Source organism: Pinus tabuliformis, chromosome 8 (genome assembly GCF_031772625.1).
Source record: "Pinus tabuliformis cultivar Carrire ecotype Pingquan chromosome 8, CPIR1, whole genome shotgun sequence".
NCBI lineage: Eukaryota > Viridiplantae > Streptophyta > Pinopsida > Pinales > Pinaceae > Pinus > Pinus tabuliformis.
In genome coordinates, this window is record NC_142294.1 from 951,799,405 (window position 1) to 951,821,054 (window position 21,650).

The window sequence follows — 21,650 nt, forward strand, 5'->3', positions numbered from 1 at the left end:
AAACTGGGTGCGCAGACCCATATTCCTCAACTCTGCCTCTATGATGACTGTAATTAAAGAGAGAGTGGCTATATTGCCTTACAAAAGAGCCTCCTAACCAACAGAATTTGCAAACCATGGAAAATTTTTAAGGTAGTTTTTGTGTGACCGAATCATCCGGCCTGGGATCCCTCCTTGCACTGGCCTTAGTAGAAGCTTCAGCCTGATAGCTCTGAGTGAGTGCTTTGATCTGTTCGATGGCTTCTTCCAAGTGGCTGCACCTTCCTTTGAGATTTTCAATCTCTTCCTTCTGTTTCTCCAATTTCTTCCTCTTAGATCTACGGTCAGCTTCGAAGTCATCCTTCAGATCATTAATCTGCTTCACAAAACTATTGATCATTATGGTATGGGTTCTGCACATGGTGCAATCTCTACTGAAGAGTCTGTCGATTGGCATGTTGGCTGGATCCTGGGCGATTATCTGGTCCTGGTTCTCCATGGAGCTGGATTTAGTAAGAGGGACTGAGGAATGATGGTAGTGGAGGAGAGTGGGGGGAAGGGGAGGAACGAAAGGAGGGGCAGAATTCCAAAGAGAGAGGATCAGGGAAGGAAAGAGTGCAGTTCACTGGTGGGTAAGAAGAATACACTGGCCTCTGCAATGAAAACAGAACAATAAGTCAGCTTTGATTAAAAAAACCGAGAGGAAACCAACGTTTACCAGAAGCGAGGGGCGAAGCTCGTGATCCTGGTGAGAGTTTGAGCCCACTAACTGATGCCTGCACTTGGTGGGTTCACAACGCAACTGTCTTGAATAACTTCGAGCTGTAAAAATTATGAGGTTCACACTGTCATTTATAGAAGCGGAGGTGACCTGCTGGTTCTTGATTCGAGTAGGAGAAGATTTGTTCTTGGAAGAGGAGAGATCCTTTGAGGTGATTTTAGGACGCTCAAGGTGCCTGCCGCCGGTATGGGCTCGATCACGCCTTCTGGAAATGGCTGCAGTGGTCAGGGAGAGAATCCGGAGCCTACCTGAATTCATCGGGCGCTGGGGGCGGTCTGCTGTCCTGTGATACCTGGTTTGGCAGTCAAGGAGGATTAGAGATGATGAGGGGGAGTTGTTGAAGTGCCACATACATTGGTACTTTTTCCTGAGGTGACCGATGACCTGGGAAGAGGGGATGGGGGCCTGTCTATGGAATATCCTGTTCATAAATCTCATCATTTTCCCTTACCTGTCTCGTGGGTCTTCCTGCAGCGTTATTTGCTTGCTCATCCGCTTCCACATTGTTGCCTCTTAAGATGTGCTCGAATGTCACTTTGCTGAAGCCCCTGATTTGTTCCATGATCCTGCCTTTGATTCTATTTAGGGCTATTTGTTTAAAGTCTTTCCCTGAGTTCATGGCTGCTATAATGATGGCAGAGTCGCCCATAACAAGGAGATTTTGGATGCCGAGATTCTTGGCGATAGAGGTCCCCTTAAGGAGGCTGTATGCCTCAGCCTTGTTATTTGACATGGAGCCTGATCCCCACTCATATGTGACTATAGTTTTCCCCTGAGGATCTCTGATAGTTCCCCCAGCTCCAGCTCTGCCTGGATTATTTTTTGAAGCCCCATCAAAATGGAGTGTGTGCCTCTTTTGTTTTTGGATCCAATTGTTGACTTCATCCCTGGTCCCTCTCAATTTCCAGTCCGAGTGTCCTAATCCAGTGCTTGCATTATTTTTTGCTCTTGTGTCATAATTGAATCTCCGCATCCACTCCTTTACCCTGTCATCTGTCAATTCCAGGTCTGCCTGGGAAATTCCATTTGCTTCCACGGTTTCTGTTATGAGAGCAGTTGTTTTGGCCAGAATGTTAGAGATACTAGGTTTCTTGTTGTTGAATATGCATTTGTTCCTGGCTATCCATATCTGCCAGCAGAGGTTATAGGGGATGGTGCTCCACATCCTTTTTGCTAGATTCATGTTTTTATTGGCGTAAGGGAAACTTTTCCCCAACCTTTCTGAAGGAGAGAGATCTGATTGGGGAGATCTCCAATATTTAAAGGGCTGGTTATCAGTTTCCAACAAGACCTAGCTACAGGAAAATCAATGAAAAGGTGGTTACTACTTTCCTCTGCCTCTCTGCACATGCAGCAAATTGAGGGGCCCTGGATACCCTTCTTCCTGAGGTTTTCTGCTGTTAGGATTTTACCATGTAGCAGGGTCCAGTTGAAGAGTTTTATCTTTGGCAGGCTTTCATTTTTCCATGCTGCTTTATAGAGATGCCAGTTATTGGTTGCTGAAGAGTTTTGGAGTGCTTTGTAGCCTTCTTTCACCGTGTAGCTGCCACCATTGGGATCCCAAACAAAATTGTCATCTGACATTCTGTTTGTTGGGGCTGAGCCTATGAGTGAGAGCTTTAGGTCACCCCAGAGGTTCTTGATGCCATTGGGGAGGGACAGAGGTCTCCAGCCAATCCAGCAATTTTGATCCCAAAGGGAGATGTCGAAGAGGGTTTTAAGGTTTGCCTCTGACATCCACTGTTGAAGGGGCCTGTATTTAGAGGACATTCCCCTGGCTTCCGTGCCCATTATTCTATCCTCCCATATGCTGATGTGTCTTTCGTTTCCTGGAGCTTTAGATATACTAGATTTGTAAAAGGGAAGAGTTTTTTTTATCAACTTCCAAACAGGTGTGCATTGCCTATCAGTGATAGGTTCTGTGAGGATATTGCTGTTGATTCCGTTCATATATTTCCTCTTGATGACCTCTGTCCACCAGGACCCTTTCTCATTGAGGATTCTCCACGTTAACTTGAAGCCCATAGCCATATTTGCAAGTCTTGGAATTCTAATTCCGAGCCCTCCTTTTTCAAGGGGAAGAATGACCTTTTCCCATTTTACCAGGCTGAACTTTTTTGTATCTTGCTTTCCCCCCTTCCACAGGAAACTTCTGATAATCAGCTCCATGTGCTTGTGGATGCTAGCTGGAGCGAGAGTAGTGGCAAACTGATAGATAGGAAGAGCTGATAGAATGGCCTTTATAAGAACTGTTCTGCCCGCCAAGTTGAGCCAGTACACCCCCCAGCTCTGCAGTTTCCCTCTCAATTTCTCTATTAACTTTACCCAAACCTCGGCTTTGATTGATTCTTTAGCTAAGGGCAGCCCTAAGTACATAAAATGGGACCAATTCGATTGGGCTGGGATTTCCATGATCATAGAGATTCTTTGGGTTATGTGTCTTGGGACATTCCAGGTGTAGATCATGCACTTTTTGTTGTTTAATTTACCCCCAGAAGCTTGGAGAAAGAGGTCCAGTGTGTTCTTGAATCTCCTAGCCATGAGGCTTGAGGCCCCTCCAATTAAAAGGGTGTCATCTGCAAATAGAGAGTGGTTGATCCCCTTGGCTCCTCGAACAATGTCAACTCCTATTATTTCCTTTGACTTACGCTTATTTTCCAGGTGCATGCTTAGCGTTTCTGCCATGATGATATAGAGGAAGGGTGATAATGGGCATCCTTGCCTCAGGCCTCTTGAACTTTTGAAGGCGTTGCATGGCCTGCCATTAATTAGGGGGGCTGTCCAATTGAAGGAGATACATTCCATGACCCTGCTGATGAAGAACTCTGAGATACCAAAGTTTTTTAATACTGCCTGAAGGAAGGAATGGTTTACCCGATCAAAGGCGTTCGCCATGTCCAGCTTGATGGTCATGCCCCTTTCATTTCTGGCTAAGCTGCTGTGAATTGCCTCCTGTATGAGAATGACATTATCTGTTATATGCCTCTTGGGGACAAAGCCTCCTTGGTTCTCGGAGATGAGGGTAGGGAGTATTTTTTTTAACCTATTGGCCAAAATCTTAGTGATGATTTTGTAGGAGACATTACACAAGGAAATAGGTCTGAATCTGTTAAAAGTTTGAGGATTGGGCTCTTTTGGAATTAGCGCTAAATGGGAGGATTTAATACTGCTGCCCATTTTGCATTTTGTGAAGAAGTTTTTCGCCATTCTGATGTAGTCCTTCTTGATGGTGTCCCAGTGGGTTTTATAAAAGCTCGCTGTGAAGCCATCTGGCCCTGGGGCTTTGTCCAAGGGCATGCTGTGAATTGACCATTCGATCTCCTCCCTTGTGATCTCTTTGCCCAGCTCCCCATTTTGTGCTTCAGAGATCTTGTTCTCTATTATATTGAGGAATTCCGGATTTTCCAGATAGTGAGGGTCAGCTGTAAGAAGAGATTGAAAATGTCGAGAAGCTGCCTCCTTGATTTCCCCTTGGTCCGTTAGCTCTCTACCCTCAACTGTTATCCTCTCAATATTGTTTACATCTCTCCTTAATTTAAGGTTGTTATGAAAAAACGAAGTATTCTTGTCTCCTGAATTGAGCCAAAGGCATCTTGATTTTTGCCTTTGCTCATCCTCTTCCTTTCGATTCTAATTGTATAGCGCCTTATACAGCTCACTTTCTTTCCTTTGGTCTTCTTCTGTATCTTGGCCAGCTTCCTTTTCCTGATTCCATTGCGCTATTCTCATTTGCAGATCGATTTTTTCCTTCCTTTCCTCTAAAGCGTGTTTCCTTGCCCATTGCTTGATAGTTATCTGAAGGAGCTTGAGCTTTGATTCCCAAATGAAATGGGGGGAGCCTGTTATTCATTTGCCTAGGTATCTCTTATCAAATTTCTGAAGTCCTCGCAGCTGTCCCAAGCTCTGTTGTATTTGAAGGGCAGCGGACCCATATCTTCCCCTTTGTCTAAATGCAACGCCACAGGTTTGTGGTCTGATATAAATCCCTGGATAATTGTGCTCTGAATCCTTGTAAAGTTGGCCACAATTCTCTCCTGTACCAGAATACGATCCAGTCTCTCTTTGATGTTGTTTTTGCCTGTTCTTTTATTTGACCAAGTGAAGCGCCCATTCTTAGGTGGAATATCAACTAGACTGTGTGTTTGAATGATTTCTTCCAGTGTATCGCTTGAAGGATCAGCCAAGAAGTTCCCTCCTACTTTCTCATCCGCATTCCTTATTAAATTCAGATCTCCTCCTAGGAAAATGTTTCTTCCATGGGCAGTCATAAGATCTGTTGAAAGAGAATCCCAGCAAGAGGCTTTATCTCTGAAGTGGGGGGGAGCATAAACATTATAGATTGTGTATTCTTCCATCTTGGTTGTGTTTTGCATATCTAGCCTAATCCACCATCTGTTCTGTCTGTTATCTTTGAGTTTCCATTTGTTTTTATTCCAAATTGTCCCTATGCCTCCTGAGGCTCCGTTTGCACTCATGGCAATTCCTTCATAATTTCTGCTTCTTTTCAAGCTGTTTTGGAATTCCTGTTCGGTGATTTTGGTCTCCTAGAGTAGGAGGAAGTTTGGATGTTTAGTTTTGATGAGATCTCGGACTGCATTGGTCTTTAGGGAGGAGCCCATCCCCCTACAGTTCCAAGAGACCAAAATCATCATTTGCTTGATTTGTTGTGGGTCCCGCTTTTCTCCTTCATCTTCTCTCCACTTCCTTTGGTCTTGTCTAGATATGTATCCAATGGCTGTTGGGTCCCTGTGGCCATTTCTTTTGCGGCATTCTCATCTCTGATCTCTTTGTTTGATTTCCTTCCCACTTTTCTTGGGGGGTCCGTGGCGGTGTTGTTTTCCTTTGTTTTGTTTCTTGTTAGAATTCTTTCCACTGTTGGAGGGGGGGAGGCCTGGAGGGGAGAGGAGGGGGTTGCCCCGGGGCCCTTTGGGGAAGGAGGAGGGGATGGGGGTTCCTCTGCTGCCAATGATTCAAAAGGATTGGAGGAAGAAGGGAAGGAAGGGCCAGATCCTGAGGGTTGAGAAGGGAGGATTGGGGTTTCAGAGGAGGGCTTTGATGAAACTGGAGGGGGGTTTGTTTTTTTCTTCTTAACTATTTCCCAAGCTTCTTCCGGAGCTTCAACATTGCTATTGTCTATTGATTTGGATTTGCTACACCTATTAGCAAAATGCCCATATTCATGACATACCTTGCACTTGAAAGGCAGTTGCTCGTAGTCCACCTGTTGGATGTGCGTCCACTGATCCACTTTGAGTTTGATTGCCTCCGGTAATCCTTTTCCCAGGTCCACTTCAACGCATATCCGAGCACATGCATGCATATTCTCCTTTGGCTCCGATCTGTCGATATATTTCCCTACAGCGTTCCTGATGGCTTTCACTGATTCATCTCCCCAACAGTGGAGAGGCAGGTGAGGAAGGCGGACCCAGACAGGGACGACGTTGGGAACATCCATTTCAGGATCAAAGTCGGGGGTCCATCGGTTGAGGTAAAGGCCTCTTGTGTCCATGAAGTAAGGACCATTTCTGAAAATGAGGTTGCGATCTTCCACTGATTCAAAGAGGAAGGTGAAGAACCCCCTTCCACAAAACCTTATTGCAATCTTGCCTTGGACCATTGCGTTCCAGTTCCTTTCAACCCAACGTTGGACCGTGCGGGGAGAAGGCCATAGACCCGTGAACTGGCCAACCAAGCCACGTTCAGCAAGGGCCACAACAGCTCTCCTTGGAAGGGTGGGAGGAAGCGAAACTTCCAGGATTTCATCAAGTTTTTTGATAAACTTTGAGGCTGATGGGCGGATTCTTTCCGAGTTGTTGTCTGGAATGAGGGATGCAAAGGCCTTTTCCAGTTCAGCCTGATCCTGGGAGGGTGGATCCATTGTTTACTGGATCAGCAGCGCGGGGGCGCTCCACCAGAGGTCAGAAGGGGGGAGTGGGCAGAAGGCCCAGAGAAGGCGATGGCAGGAGGCCCTGGGCAGAAGGAGGGTCAGCAACAGGAGGCTGCAGCCTAGCAGGAGCGCTGCCAGGCTCAGGCGTGCTCAGGGGGTCAGGTCAGGAGCGCGGGCGGGAGCAGAGCGCGCAGTCGGAATTTCTTGTAATTCTTACAGTGCAAAAGATATGAGAAAACCAAATAACATTGAGGGACCTCTGTGAGGAATTCCATAGAAAAAATCATAAGTAAATACAGTAGCAAAAATTAACAGTTTCTCTCCAAAATCAGGATGACATATGCAAATACTCGGTGTAGCCGAGATCTCGGGTCAGCAAAAACCCCCAAATCATGCAATATTAAATAGGAACAGTAGACCCTAAGTCCTCAAAAAAAATATATTGTATCAGGATGAAGAAATAAGAAAATATTGGGTCCAAAACCTAATAAAACAAGAACACTGTATCCAGACAATTAGAAACCTGAAGTCTCATCGGAAGAAAAGATATCATACTCAAAACAATGAGTCGAGCCTGGAGAAGAATCTCAACTTTCCGAAAGGAAAACGACATAGACCGTGAGACCAAAATAAAATGAGACAAGGACCAAAGACTCGAAATACATTTATCCCACATTCTCTGAAGTAAATTCACAGTAATCATACCCACTGAAAGTCGAAGGGTGAACTTGAAGAAACAACAGCCGAAGTCAGACCACCTAGGTGAAATCCTGCAAACCCTGTCAACACATTTCGATTAGGAGACTATTAAATAGAATAGGGAAAAAAACACCCGAAATAACATAGGTTCACATGAAGAATTCTTACCTAGACAGTCGTAGAGCTCCTCTGATCTGTCGAAAAGCTTCTTCGGCGTTCCTTTGACAACACTTACAGCCATGGCAGAAGACTGTTGCTAAGCGGAGGCAGTTAGAATACAGGGAGGCCACTCCAGAGAAGCTTTTGAGGTTAATATAAGTGGAGGGGCTGGATCATACTCACCATGAAACCCTCTGCCCAGGAGCTGGAGCCGAACCACTCCACCTCGAAAATGCAACAGAAAAACCCTATCCAGACCTGGCTAGGGCATAAAGTCGTAAGTCGCAACCTCCACCGTTGGATGAACAATAGCAAGGAGAGCCCTTGATGGGGCACAGTCAACCAAGCAATAAGGAGCCAATTGTCTATTACAAAAAATTCTCGTGAGGGAGTAGCTTCTCTTCCCTAGGCAAGTGGCCAAACCTCATTAAAGTCCACCATAAAGGGTTGTACCAACTCGCAACAATATAACAAGATATTAATAATTGTAATATGTCATGACTGTGGGAAATATGTAATGTCTATGGTAAGGTTATCTACCATCAAGCAAATTATGAAGACCTTTGAACTTATGAAATTTGTACCAAGTATATAAACTTGCATGTGTGGAACGATTCTGAACCCAATCCATTTTGATTAATTTCCTAATTATGTTGTGACATAATGAAAGGTTTACTTTTGTTCTTTTGTATAAATAATTATTTATTTATTCTTTTATATGGGTATGTTACATATGGTATTAGAGCGCTCAGGTCGCTAAACTGAGACCTATGGAATAAAGGAATAACAAATTTTGTGATATGCACGTAGGAAGCAGGGACAACCAGTATGAGGAGAACAGGTAATCCACCACTCAGATCTGCAATAGGGACAGGAGCCACATCATTTCAGGAAGGCAATCCTAAAGTGTGGGTATAGCTAGGAGAGGAGCCACAGAACACTGGCACAAATATTATGGTCACAGTGCAAGAGTTAAAGGATGAAATGGCCCGGTTATGGGCAGATAACAAAATATTAATATAGGAAAAATAAAAAATTATGAAGAGTCTATCTGATAGACAAAATAATTGGCCACTAGTTCCCAGCCCTGAACATAGAAATGCATCAAGGGAACAAGAGTTTTGGATAGAAAATGTGGAAACTGGTGGTGGTGAAGAAAATCATGAAGAGGAGTTGGATAATGTGTCCAATCGCAGAACACAGAAGAGGCAGAAAGTGGAACTTCAGGGAGAGTTTCGAAAGATAAATCCCCTCTCTTCGATGGAGAGTAGGAAGAAATGGCAGAAGCTTGGCTCATAAATATGAATAAATACTTCCAGCTATATGAATATTACCATAATCTGAAGGCTCGCTTGGCTATTTTTCAGCTACAAGGAAGGCCACACTATGGTGAGAGGAAGTAAATATTGTTCGGGGAGTGGATGAACAAAGTATCACCTGGGAAAAATTCCAGAGATATATTAAAGAAAAATACCTAACAAAAAGATTCTATGATGAAAAATCTAAAGAATTTCATGATCTCCGACTAGGAAAAATGTCCATGGATGAATTCATAACAAAGTTCACATTGTTACTCCAATACAGGCCTTACATACGTGAAGATAAAACAAGGTACAACGATTCATCAGTAGCTTACCTCTATTCATGAAGGAATGACTAGAATTTGACAACCCAAAGACCATGGGTGAGGTAATCCGCAAGGCACGAATTTGTTATCAGCAAAACAGACTGAAAGGAGACATGAGCAAGAAATAGAATGATAAAAAAGCAGAAAAATTTGTCTCCAGTAAAAGAGGAAATAAAGGCTTTGGTAGCAAAGGAGTGTATAAAGGACAAACCAATAGGAATTTCAATAAAAATTAGCCCAGATTTAAGGTACCAGGCGAAGCTAGAACTAATGAACAAACAGGAAGAATTGGAGTAGAATTATCATTCGTCTTCGATTAGGTGATTCCACGAGTGTTCGACTCTAGCTCATTTTTCACACTTAGTGGATTGTACTGGACAGTACCTTGAGAGCCATTGGCATTATTGGTGGTTTTTCTCGTGCTTGTTAAGGTTTTCCATCATTGGCTGGTACTCAAGCAATTTTCTATCATGCTCGACCCTAGCACATCTATTCGCATGCTAGAATTTGTACTATGGAAGGTTGGGTTTCAAGGCCCGGGACTAAGATTACATATGTTCGGGCTGCGTGGATTGGTTTGTGATTACATATATGACTCTTTGATGGATGGCTGCGACGATGCCTGAGTCGTCATGGATGGCTGCAACAATACATTTATCATTATCATGGTCTTCTCAACTGGATGGCTGTGACCATACCATAGACCTAGTTTCGTATGTCTTTTGGATGGCTGTGCCCATGCCTAGACTATTTATATTTCACTATCAAATATATCAGTTGTACTTGCAACCGTAGGATCTTCGAGGTGGTATTCCAATTCAGACAGTTTCATAAAGCAATTCACCCCTCCCACTCTCTCGGGCTTCATGCTTTAGGGGGAATCTATTACAAAATAATTTGTCATTGTCATCATCGCAGTCCCTCTGCTGTGTCCTGTGTCAAATAAACATGTTCATATCTTCCCACAAAAGCAAGAAGATAAACAAATGCTCTTTGATGCTGCAAATTGACCCTCATTCCCTAAGTTTCTACCTCGTCGTGAGTAAACTCTTAACATACGTGATGATCCCATTTTATAAACGATCTCATCACAACCCCGTTGCAGGTGTACATTTGTTTCCTGTGACCATCAGATTTCTAGTCCCAGCGCGAGGTTATTAGCTATATATCGCCATGATGGGTTTGCGTGCATTACTTCCTAGCAATGCCATCGTGGAGACTTATTTTACGTCTAGCGATGATCCAGATTGGGCAAATTTGTTCCAACAGTTGGCCTTCTGGATGTCTCTAGACCTGATTGTTGGGTTAGTTTGGGTCACCCTTCCTCCTCTGGGAAGGTGGTTCCGTCTTTTGTGCAACCTTCCTTGAGGATAATCTCCCTCTCCCTCATTTCATGGAGACTCCTTCTCCTATAAAATCACTCACCATTGCTATGATCTGCTAGTTCTTTTGGTTGGGCAGTGCTGCTAGTGCTTTGAGTTTGGTAGATAGCTTTGGTGTGAGTGTGACAAGTGTGGGATTTCTAATAGTTTGTAAGAAGTTGTGGAGTGCCCGTAACTTTGTATTAAATCTTGTGAGTGAGAAATAAATATTGTTTACATTGGGAGACCCATCCTTGTGAGTGAATGCTTGAAGAAATATACTGGCTGGACCCTCCGAGAAGGCTTGCGACGTCAATACTTGGTTGTCTGATTTGCTCTTGATTCATTATTAATACAATCAATGCTGATTTCCTATGTCTCATATGTAATTTACCTGATAGCTCATGATTTCTTGACTTTATGAGTAAATAGATCATTGTTGTTTCTTGGTTACGTGCTCTGTTGTTTTATTGTGGTGTTTCAGGTTGATTGCTAATTGAGGAGAAGGAAACAGAAGCTGTAGCAACGCAACGGAACTTCATCAACCACCGGTTTGAGGTAGGCCTCCAACAATGACTTTTTAAGGGAATAAATTGTTGTTTTGTATTTGTTGTGACTAGACCCACTCTAGGGCTAGAGAGGTTGCCTCTGTCTGCAGAGGGAACTTTCCCCAGCAGAGTTGCCAACTTGTGAATTAGGAAAGTGTTCCCTCTGCGGACAGAGGAAACCCCTCTAGCCCTAGAGTGGGTCTAGTCACAACAATGACAAAACAACAATTGATTCCCTTAAATAGTCATCGTTGGAGGCCTACCTCAAACCGGTGGTTGATGAAGTTCTGTTGCGCTACTCCAGCTTCCATTTCCTTCTCCTCAATGAGCAATCAACCTAAAACACCACAAGAAAACAACAGAGCACATAACCGAGAAACAACAATGATCTATTTACTCATAAAGTCAAGAAATCATGAGCTATCTACATACGAGACATAGGAAATCATCATTGATTGTATTAATAATGAATCAAGAGCAAAGCTTACAACCAAGTCTTGAAGTCGCAAGCCTTCTCGAAGGGTCCAGCCAGTATGTTTCTTCAAGCATTCACTCACAAGGATGGGTCTCCCAACATAAACAATATTTCTCTCTCACTCACAAGCTTTAATACAAAGTTAAGGGCACTCCACAACCTCTTACAAACTATTAGCAATCCCACACTTGTCACACTCACACCAAAGCTATCTACCAAACTCAAAAGCACTAGCAGCATTGATCAACCAAAAGAACTAGTAGATCATAACAATGGTGAGTGATTTTATAGGAGAAGGAATCTCCATGAAATGAGGGAGAGGGAGCTTATCCTCAAGGAAGGTTGCATAAAAGACGGAACCACCTTCCCAGAGGAGGAAGGGCGACCCAAAATGACCCAAAAACTAGGTCTAGAGACATCCAGGAGGCCAACTGTTGGAACAAATTCGCCCAATCTGGATCGTCGCTAGATGTAAACTAAGTCTTCATGACGAAATCGCTAGGAGGTAATGCATGTAGACCCATCGTCGCGATATATAGCTAATAGCTTCGCGTCGGGACTAAAAATTCGACCATCGCGGGAAGCAAATGTACACCTACGACGAAGTCGCAATGAGACCGTTTATGAAATTGGATCGTCACGTATATTAAGAGTTTACTCATGACGAGGTAGAAACTTAGGGAATGAGGGTCAATTTGCAGCATCAGAGAGCATTTGCTTAATATTCTTGCATTGGTGGGAAGATATGAACATGTTTATTTGACACAAGACACAACAGAGGGACTGATATGAGGACAATGACAAATTACTATGTAATAGATGCCCCTTAAAGCATGAAGCCCGAGAGAGTGGTAGGGGTGAAATGATTTATGAAACTGTTTGAACTGGAATACCACCTCGAAGATCCTGCTGTTGCGAGTACAACTGATATCTCTGATAGTGAAATACAAATATTCTAGGCATGGGTGCAGCCATCCAAAAGACATACAAAACTAGGTTTGTGGTATGGTCACAGCCATCCAGTTGACAAGACCATGATAATGATAAAGGTATGGTCGTAGCCATCCATGACGACTCAGGAATGGTCGCAACCATCCATCAAAGAGTCATATATGTAATCATGAACCAATCCATGCAGCCCGAAAATATGTAATCTTAGTCTGGTGTCTTGAAACCCAACCGTCCATAGTACAAATTCTAGCATGTGAACAGATGTGCTGAGGTCGAGCATGATAGAAAATCGCTTGAGTACTGGTCAATGATGAAAAACCATTAACAAGCGCGAGAAAAACCACCAATAATGCCAATGGCTCTCAAGGTACTGTCCAATACAATCCACTAAGTGTGAAAAATGAGCTGAAGTCAAACACTCGTGGAATCACCTAATCGAAGACCAATGATGAAAGTCTATCGTCAGGCACGAAGAAATTGCCATTGAGGCATGTAAGCTCCAATGTACTGAAGAGGATTTCTAGACCAATCTCCTGGATAATGAGCTGATGTCAACAGGAGATGATCCATCACAGGAGGGCCATAATGTTTTCCCCCATCAACGACATGAGATAAGGAACAACTGGTAGATGGTGAAACAGCTCGTATCAGAGGAGGAGGTAAAGGTGTGAACTGTAGAAGCATTACACTCTTGAACATATCGGTGACACGACTCTGGAATGTGGCAGAATTTTGGTACCAAGGGATTAGAGGCGCGATGGGGACAACATGGATCAGATGGAATGAGGCAAAATGGCTACCCAGAACCCCAGAAGGCCAATTGACAATGTGTGGATATCCCAACCCGACAAGAAGCAAAAGTGTCGATGTTCAAGAGTGACTAGCTGCCGCAGGTAACCGATGATGACTTCCAAATTTTTTCCCCACCATTGCTGGCGAGTACCCCAATTATTTTTGAAAACAAGCTTGAAGGGGATAGCCTATGCTTGTAATGTAAGTTCAACCTTCGAACGAATCCAACTTAGTAATAGTTTAACGAGCCCTAGGGGGGAGAAGCTCGAGTCTCATCATGGTGACGAGTCCAATGTTTTCAAGTTTTAACAAGTCCGACATAGGGAAAACTTGGAGTCTTTTTTATGTTTAGAGAGTTTGAACAAGACACGGAAAGAAAACTCCACGGGGGTCCTTTTTCTTAAATTTTTGTCTCTCGAGCCCAAAAAAGTATAAAATAATACTTGAGAGAACCGCTTGATCATTACGATCGAGTACTTTTCTTAATTAGTGGCCTCGATCTGAAAAAGTAAAAAAGCGATCGAAATTATGACGTTTCGTAACCAATATCGAACTTGAAACGACAAAATTTCAGCAATCTTTTCACGTTTATATGGTCATAAAAGAGCTCAAAGTGGACCACCTTTTATTTCGTTTAACGAGTCAAAAGGAATAACTCGAAAATATTTTATTCTTTTAAGTCGGAAAAGAGCTTAAAGAGGACTTTGCGAGAAATATGGACCAAGTGCATACGGATCATGACACGTACCAACCATATTTATTTCTGCACAAAAATATCACACCATAAGATCCATTCGAGATAAATACATTATATATGTGGAAATTAGGTTAAAAGCTCAAAACCCTAATTAAAACCCCAAAATAAATGGAAAAAACCCTAAACCCTATAGTGTAAAACTTCAATTTTTTGGAAAAACATTATAAAAGGAGGGTATGGTAATTTCATTTTTACATTTACCTTGTGAGTTTTTACCTTTGGTGTTTTGGGGTGCAAGCCTGAGCGAAGTTCCGAGCTTGATTCCGGCACCAATGATCCAGGTTTTCACCCGAGACCTTCACCAAGTAAGTAATATTCCCTTTGCATTGCATTTCAGTGGTTTTTTTCGTTCAATTTGGTATTAGTTAGGTGGTTTTAGGTGGATTTTCAAATCCAAATCCGCCTCTCGGTCGGCGTGGAAGATCCACTCGGGTTAGCGACGACCGAGCATGATAACACGTACCACCATCGGGATTGTCGCGAGAGATAGATGTACTCTCACGACGATTGCCAGAAAAATGAACTACTGATCTCAAGCCATCGCCGCTATTTGAAAAATAGCCGTGATGGCGTCGTCATGTTTAAATTTTTTATAGTTTATGCATTTAAGCTTATGAAAAAGGTTCTAATCAATTTTTCCTTTGACGCAGGATAGCATGGCATTTGTGTGGTAGGAAATAACTCATGATATCAATGATGAACAAGAATTTAACGATCCCGGGTGTAGAAGAGCTTTATTTTCATGTGGATTGTTGAAATTATTCCTCACTCCACATCTTCGAGCACAGCCTAATTTGCTAGAGTTGTTAATCTACTCTTGGAACCCGACGGACGGGAAGTTCATCATCCGGGGTAAAGATATTGAATTTGATGCTACGGATATATATTTTCTGACTGGGTTGTCTCATCGCGGTGAGAGGCGGATCTTAGAGGGTCAACGGGTCACCAGCGAGACACTGGACATGCTGATAGCATGGGTGTGCCTATGTGCACGCAAATCAAACACTAGCGGGAAATTACAGATCCCGACAGTGGAATACTTGACTCTTCACTCGGTATTATTCATGTGACGAGAAAAGAGGGCTCTCAAGCCCAACACGAGGCAACTAAGACTCACCTCCAGCTAGCTCTTGATTCCTTAACCCAACCATGTACAACTGGACTGAAACAGTGGTTGTTAACATGAAGAGGCAGCTCACAAAGTGTTGTCGCGGGGAGGCAAAGCAGTTTGGATATGGGTCTATTTTTATCCCGCTCATGCTGGAGCGGGTGCCATATCTTCAAATACAGGACATGGACTTATACAGGCCTGGACCACGGGAGATCCGCATCACCTACTGGCACATGTTATGCCGCGAGGGGGTGGCGGTCGACTGGAATCATGGGGGACGCTATTCCGAGAGTGGCTAGATCGCCAGACGGTCTTTGTCGAGGATTGGCCATATGAAGGCATGGAATTTCATGGAGACCTCGACATGATGCTTCCTACTGGCGAGCAGTGGGATGATGGAGGTAAAACACTTGATCGAAATGACACACTATTTTTTGTGTTTGGCTTTTTATGATGTTTTTGGATTTTATCATGCATATGTATTAATGATGTCTCTTATGTTACTTGCAGATATGGGAATAGAGAGGCCTGTAGGACTAGCTCCTAAGGCACGGGGGGATCTACAAGGCAACAAAGAGTTGGCCTTGGTTCCCCCGGGTGGCAACGTAGTGGAGGAGATATCCTGTAACCTTGAGGGCCTGACTGACGGGATCCCAGATGACAGGGGGATCGAAGAGGTCCCAGGAGAGTACTAGAGACACACTGTCGAAGTGATACCTAGGGTGAATAGACTCTTGAGACGAGTTGCACGGGTAGTGGTCTGCTATAGAGAGCATAACCCATTGTAGTAGATACCTAGGCTTTACTTTCTGCTGATTTTTGAGAGACATGGGTCTCGGATGTATTGGACACAAACAATTTTTGACATGCACACTTATTTTTTGAGTGACTCGGTGCGCCACATGATATATATATATATGTATATATATATATATATATATATATATATATATATATATATATATATATATATATGTATATATATATATATATATATGTATATATATATATATATATATATATATATATATATATATATATATATATATATATATATATATATATATATATATATACACATACATACTATATATGGTTTATTATTGTGTCTAAATGCTTTTTGATTACATGTTGCATAAATGTCTGTCTAATACATGATTTGCGAATGCATCAGTTAATGTGTTTAATCTCCTTGGAATGTGTTGATATGTGATAAAATAAAATTTCTTTCCAATAATTTAACACGTAAATACAACCTTAAAATCTGATGATCTCTGACGGAATAAGGCCCGTTAAGTTGGTGGAAAACAAGTTGAGAATCCAGATTCACAACCAACGCACGAATATCGAGGTTGATAGCCTTGGTCAATAATTCAATGATAGCGCTATATTCAGCAACATTTTTTGTGGTACATCCCAGACAAACGCCCTGAAGGTCTACTAACTCACCGTGAGAATTGTAGATCACCCGTGCCACAGAAAAATGGTTCTGGGTACAACAGCAGGCACCATCAGCGAAACCAATGTAAGGTGTAGTAGACATCTGCAAAGAAGTAAAAAGACACAATAAGTGGCAATTACGCCTACACACCAAGTCATACAAGCAAACACACACTGAAAACACACATGCTGAAAACACACGTATGTACAAATCAGATGCACGAGATTCATGCATAATATTTTTCAGGTAAAGCCTATTTCAGGGCTTATCTAGAGGGTTCCCTTCATAATCGATCAACTCTTAGGCCCTTTTTGCAAAACACATTTCACAATGTAAGGCCCAAGCCACACAGGCTTGAGTTTTCTTGCCCCCATCTTGTCATTCGCTTGATCATAGAGCAGGACTAAGTCTCCTTCAACAAAAGAACGAGGATGAACAGCTTGGTCGAAGTGATTTTTCACTCTCTTCTTCTGCGCTTCAATGACTAGAAAGGCTAGTCGACGGGTCTCGTCTAACCGCTCTAGGTAAAGAAGGTGTTCTTCTACCGGAGTAGTGTTCGGGAGCAATTCGACGGCTAATTTAAGAGAAAGGATCTCACATTCAATCGGAAGGGTAGCCTCTAGACCATAAACCAATTGGAACAGGGTGAACCCGGTGGCATCCTTCATTGAAGTTCAGTAGGTCCATAAGGCAAAAAAAAACATCAGATGCCAGTTGGACTTGTGCATGCCAGGATCTTCAAGGTGGTATTCCAGTTCAAATAGTTTCATAAAGCATTTCACCCCTCCCACTCTCTCAGGCTTCATGCTTTAGGGGGCATCTGTTACACAGTAATTTGTCACTGTCCTCATCTCAGTCCCTCTACTGTGTCCTGTGTCAAATAAACATGTTCATATCTTCCAACCAATGTAAGAAGATGAAACAAATGCTATCTGATGTTGCAAATTGATCCTCATTCTCTAAGCTTCTGCCTCGTCATGAGTAAGCTCTTAATATACGCGGCGATCCCATTTCATAAACGATCTCATCACAATTCCGTCGCAAGTGTACATCTGTTTCCCGCGACGGTCGGATTTCTACTCCCGGTTTGAGGGTATTAGCTATATATTACGACGATGGGTCTACGTGCAGTACCTCCTAGCGATCCATATTGGGCGAATTTGTTCCAACAGTTGGCCTTCTGGATGTCTCTAGACCTGGTTGTTGGGTCAGTTTGAGTCGCCCTTCCTCCTCTGGGAAGGTGGTTCCATCTTTTGTGCAACCTTCCTTGAGGATAAGCTCCCTCTCCCTCATTTCATGGAGACTCATCCTATAAAATCACTCACCATTGCTATGATCTGCTAGTTTTTTTGGTTGGATAGTGCTGCTAGTGCTTTTGTGTTTGGTAGATAGCTTTGGTGTGAGTGTGATAAGTGTGGGATTGCTAATAGTTTGTAAGAGGTTGTGGAGTGCCCTTAATTTTGTATTAAAGCTTGTGAGTGAGAAAGAAATATTGTTTATGTTGGGAGACCCATCCTTGTGAGTGAATGCTTGAAGAAACATACTGGCTGGACCCTCTGAGAAGGCTTGCGACATCAAGACTTGGTTGTAAGATTTGCTTTTGATTCATTATTAATACAATCAATGATGATTTCCTATGTCTCATATGTAATTTACCTAATAGCTCATGATTTCTTGACTTTATGAGTAAATAGATCATTTTTGTTTCTCATTTGTGTGCTCGGTTGTTTTCTTGTGGTGTTTTAGTTTGATTGCTCATTGAGGAGAAGGAAACAGAAGCTGGAGCAGTGCAACGGAACTTCATCAACCATCGGTTTGAGGTAGGCCTCCAACGATGACTATTTAAGGGAATCAATTGTTGTTTTGTCTTTGCTGTGACTAGACCCACTCTAGGGCTAGAGGGGTTGCCTCTGTCCGTAGAGGGAACACTTTCCTACTTCACAAGAGGGACTGCAAACTTCTGTGGGATGATTTTCCCTCCTTCCAGAAGGTTGTAATAAGAGCCTAAACTGGGCTGAGGGTCAAGTTCTGGTATCCCTGCTGCCTCATTCTTCTTCTGGGTCTGCTCTTCTACCTTTTTCTCAAGGTTCTAAGTCTCCTGTAGCTTTTTCAAGGTCTCCTGTAGAGTGGTCTGTGCCCCTTGTATGATTGTTTTAGAGTCTTGTAGTTCTATCCTCTCCTTCCAAGTAGAAGATATAGGGCTTCCTCTTTCATAGGTAATGGGGGTTTTGGATGGAGATTCCTCCTTTTTGGCAGTAGGAGAATCTTCAATGGTGATAGGCTCTTTTGAGGGTGGCTGAGGCTTCCCTGTTTTTATTCTTGTACTTTTTCAAGCCCTAAAATACATTTATGGTTGCCTTTTTCTCTTTTGTTTAGGCTTAAATGGGGTGTTGAGTGCAGCTAGAATAACTGCTGCCTCCCTTTCTAGTGTTTTAGGAGACACCTCTGCATTATTTGCTTCTGTTTCTTCTTCTTTTGTCTTTTCTGCCTCTGCAGGTTTTGTTTCTTCTATCCCTATTTTAATTTTCTCCTCTTCTTGTTTAGTTTCTGAAATGGTACCCATAAACTATGTTGTACCTTCCTTCACAGGAGATGTATTTGATAATCTGATAACTAACCTCATCCCAAGGGTAAGGTATGCTTGTTCTCCTGATGCCATTTTTGTCCTCTACAGGATGCTCATTTGGCTGGAAGAAGGTTTTCTTGGCAACTTGACCCAATGGTTTTTCCTCCTTGCTCCAAGATAGTCCAGCTAGGAGATTGGTAACCCTATTGATGAACTCTGGGGTGATTTCCATGGTGAGACCCTTGAAACTAACAGTGGCATGGGTTTTTGAGTGAGTTATCAAGGATAGGGCAAACTCCTACATTACTTCTTCATCATACTGAAGAAGTTTTTCAAAGAATGGCATCCAATTGGCTTTGGTAAAAAGGGCTACTACCTCGGGGTGTTCATGTAGCCTGGTTTAGTTTAGAGGTTCCTTCCGCATAATCCTCCGGTCATTATTTTTAGACTCTTTGGAATGCCTCAAGTGGAGAAGGAGACAACAATTTTCAAAAACCAGGAAATAGAGGAAAAAAACTGTGCTTTTCTTTAAGAAACAGACAAACTTTTTAATTCAATTTCTCTTTCTTTTAGGCTTAATTATCCCTAAAATTGCATCACTGCTTGTATATGTGAGTCCCAAGGTGGAGAAGGAGACAATACTTCAGAAACAGAGAACAGACAAAAAATTGTGTTTTTTTCTTAAGAAGCAGGCAAAACTTTTGAATGCAATTCCTCTTCCTTTTCAGGCTCAATTCTTTCTTAAAATCACATCACCCTTTGTATATATGAAAATTCAAAGTGGGTTTGCAGTAAGCCTACCTCTTCGAGCCCAAATTTGAATGAAAATCCTGTTTTTTCTTCTGCAAGACTGCTCACTGGCCCTCCTATAGAAAGGGCTCCTGTAGGACCTATTTTTGCTCCTGTAGATCCCGATAATGTTCTTGTAGAACTTGATAAGGTGGTAGGGAGCTCACTACAGTCAAGGGCACGACAATAAAAATGTAAACAAAGGTGGTGAACAAGCTTCGAGAGAGCATACTTATGCTTACTGGAGAGGTTTCTGGCGACGAGGTGAGTTGGCAGAAAGGGTATAACATTATTCGGATTGTTGGTCCCCACTGCAGTGTCATCATAAGACTTTATGCTTTCTAACCGCAATCATTTCCCATCATTTGCATTGGAGTTCAACACCCACCACTACCTGTCTTTTTGGATTTTTCGTGAGTTGACTGGACACACGTGCAGTGTGATCTCTAGATGAGTGCGATCGAATTGGACGAGGGTGGCCACTTAGCTAGCCACCTTTCTGGTTTAATCCCAACCATTCCATTCGTTTATGTAGTTTTGAATTATATAGATGCAATAGAGTAACGGGTTTAGACACTTACCTGCAGGTCGAAATATTCGCGCTACAGTGCTACGAGGCTTTGTTGCTGCTGCATGCTCAGACTCCGGTGCTGCATACTTGTATTCATGCCGCCAAATGCTTGTGGCTTCTTGATATGTGGCTCAGTTTCTTTGTACAGGTTCTCTTTTACTAGATCTTGCTTTGGACATCTTATTCATACCTGTGGCTGCACCTATTCAGCCGTTGGAGCTTGATTTTTTAAGGGGATCAGCTGCTACCAGAGTCCTACAAGAGCTCCTGTAGCTACTTCTCCCTCTAAAATTTTTAGCTAAGGCTTCTGTAGGGAGTTGTGAGGATGCTTCTTGAAGAATCTGATGGTAATGGAGAAGCATCTGGTAGGTTGTAGGTGAGTTGTAGGGGTGTTGTTTTTTATTTCCTCGATTTTTTTGAAAAACAGGTTTTTGTGTTTTATTTGCAGGAAGGAAAGAAATAATTGGAAATGAGGTGGTGCAGGTGTGGGATGGAGGGTTAGGATGGTGGATAGCTTTAGGATGGTCTACAAGCTTTCTGTGAAAATTCTCAGCTCTTCAATCCTTTTTTTAGCTTCATTTCAAGCTCTATGTGATTTCTACAGGAGCCTCTTGTAGAACATACAGGGCTTCCTGTAGGATGCATAAATTTTAGAAAAAACACCGAGAGATGGAAAAAAACGAATTAGAAATGATGGAGAAGAGTCTAGAGGATATGTAATAGGCTTGGTGGCATGTCCCCTTGCTTCCTGGGGTCCATCTGTGACCTGCAATGCACTCAGAAGTCAATTTTCTTTTTTCTGTTTTTCTCTTCTTCTTTTTTTGAAAAGACAACTAAGGCGCTTCCAAGAGGTTTTCACCCTACCTGCCTGCCCTGGGCGCCTCCAAGGGAGGTTTTCACCCCGGGATCTTCATTCTCTTCATTTTTTTTTTTGTGTTTTGGTCATCACTGGGCCACCTCAAAAGAGGTTTCCAACCTAATGATGGGACTCAAGCGACTCATAGAGGTTTTCACTGGAGTCCTTATTATTATTATTTTATTGAGTGGGCGGAGTGGAGGCAGAGACTTGCTCCACTACCAACACTATTTTACTCAGATCTTTAATAAATTCTTGCTTGGAGAGGAGTTTTTTGTAGATTTTCAACCTATGCCCATT

General features: G+C 42.7%; 1 protein-coding gene across 1 annotated transcript; it reads right to left on the reverse strand.

Moving 5' to 3' along the window:
* Window positions 1-1,169: 1,169 nt before the first annotated feature.
* Window positions 1,170-6,638, reverse strand: LOC149238627 (uncharacterized). The gene is made up of 3 exons (XM_089369624.1): window positions 5,982-6,638; window positions 2,137-4,390; window positions 1,170-1,801 (listed from the first exon to the last, which is right to left on the reverse strand). Exons 1-3 carry the CDS (start codon window positions 6,636-6,638, stop codon window positions 1,170-1,172), a joined length of 3,543 nt encoding a protein of 1,180 aa, XP_089225750.1.
* Window positions 6,639-21,650: the final 15,012 nt, after the last annotated feature.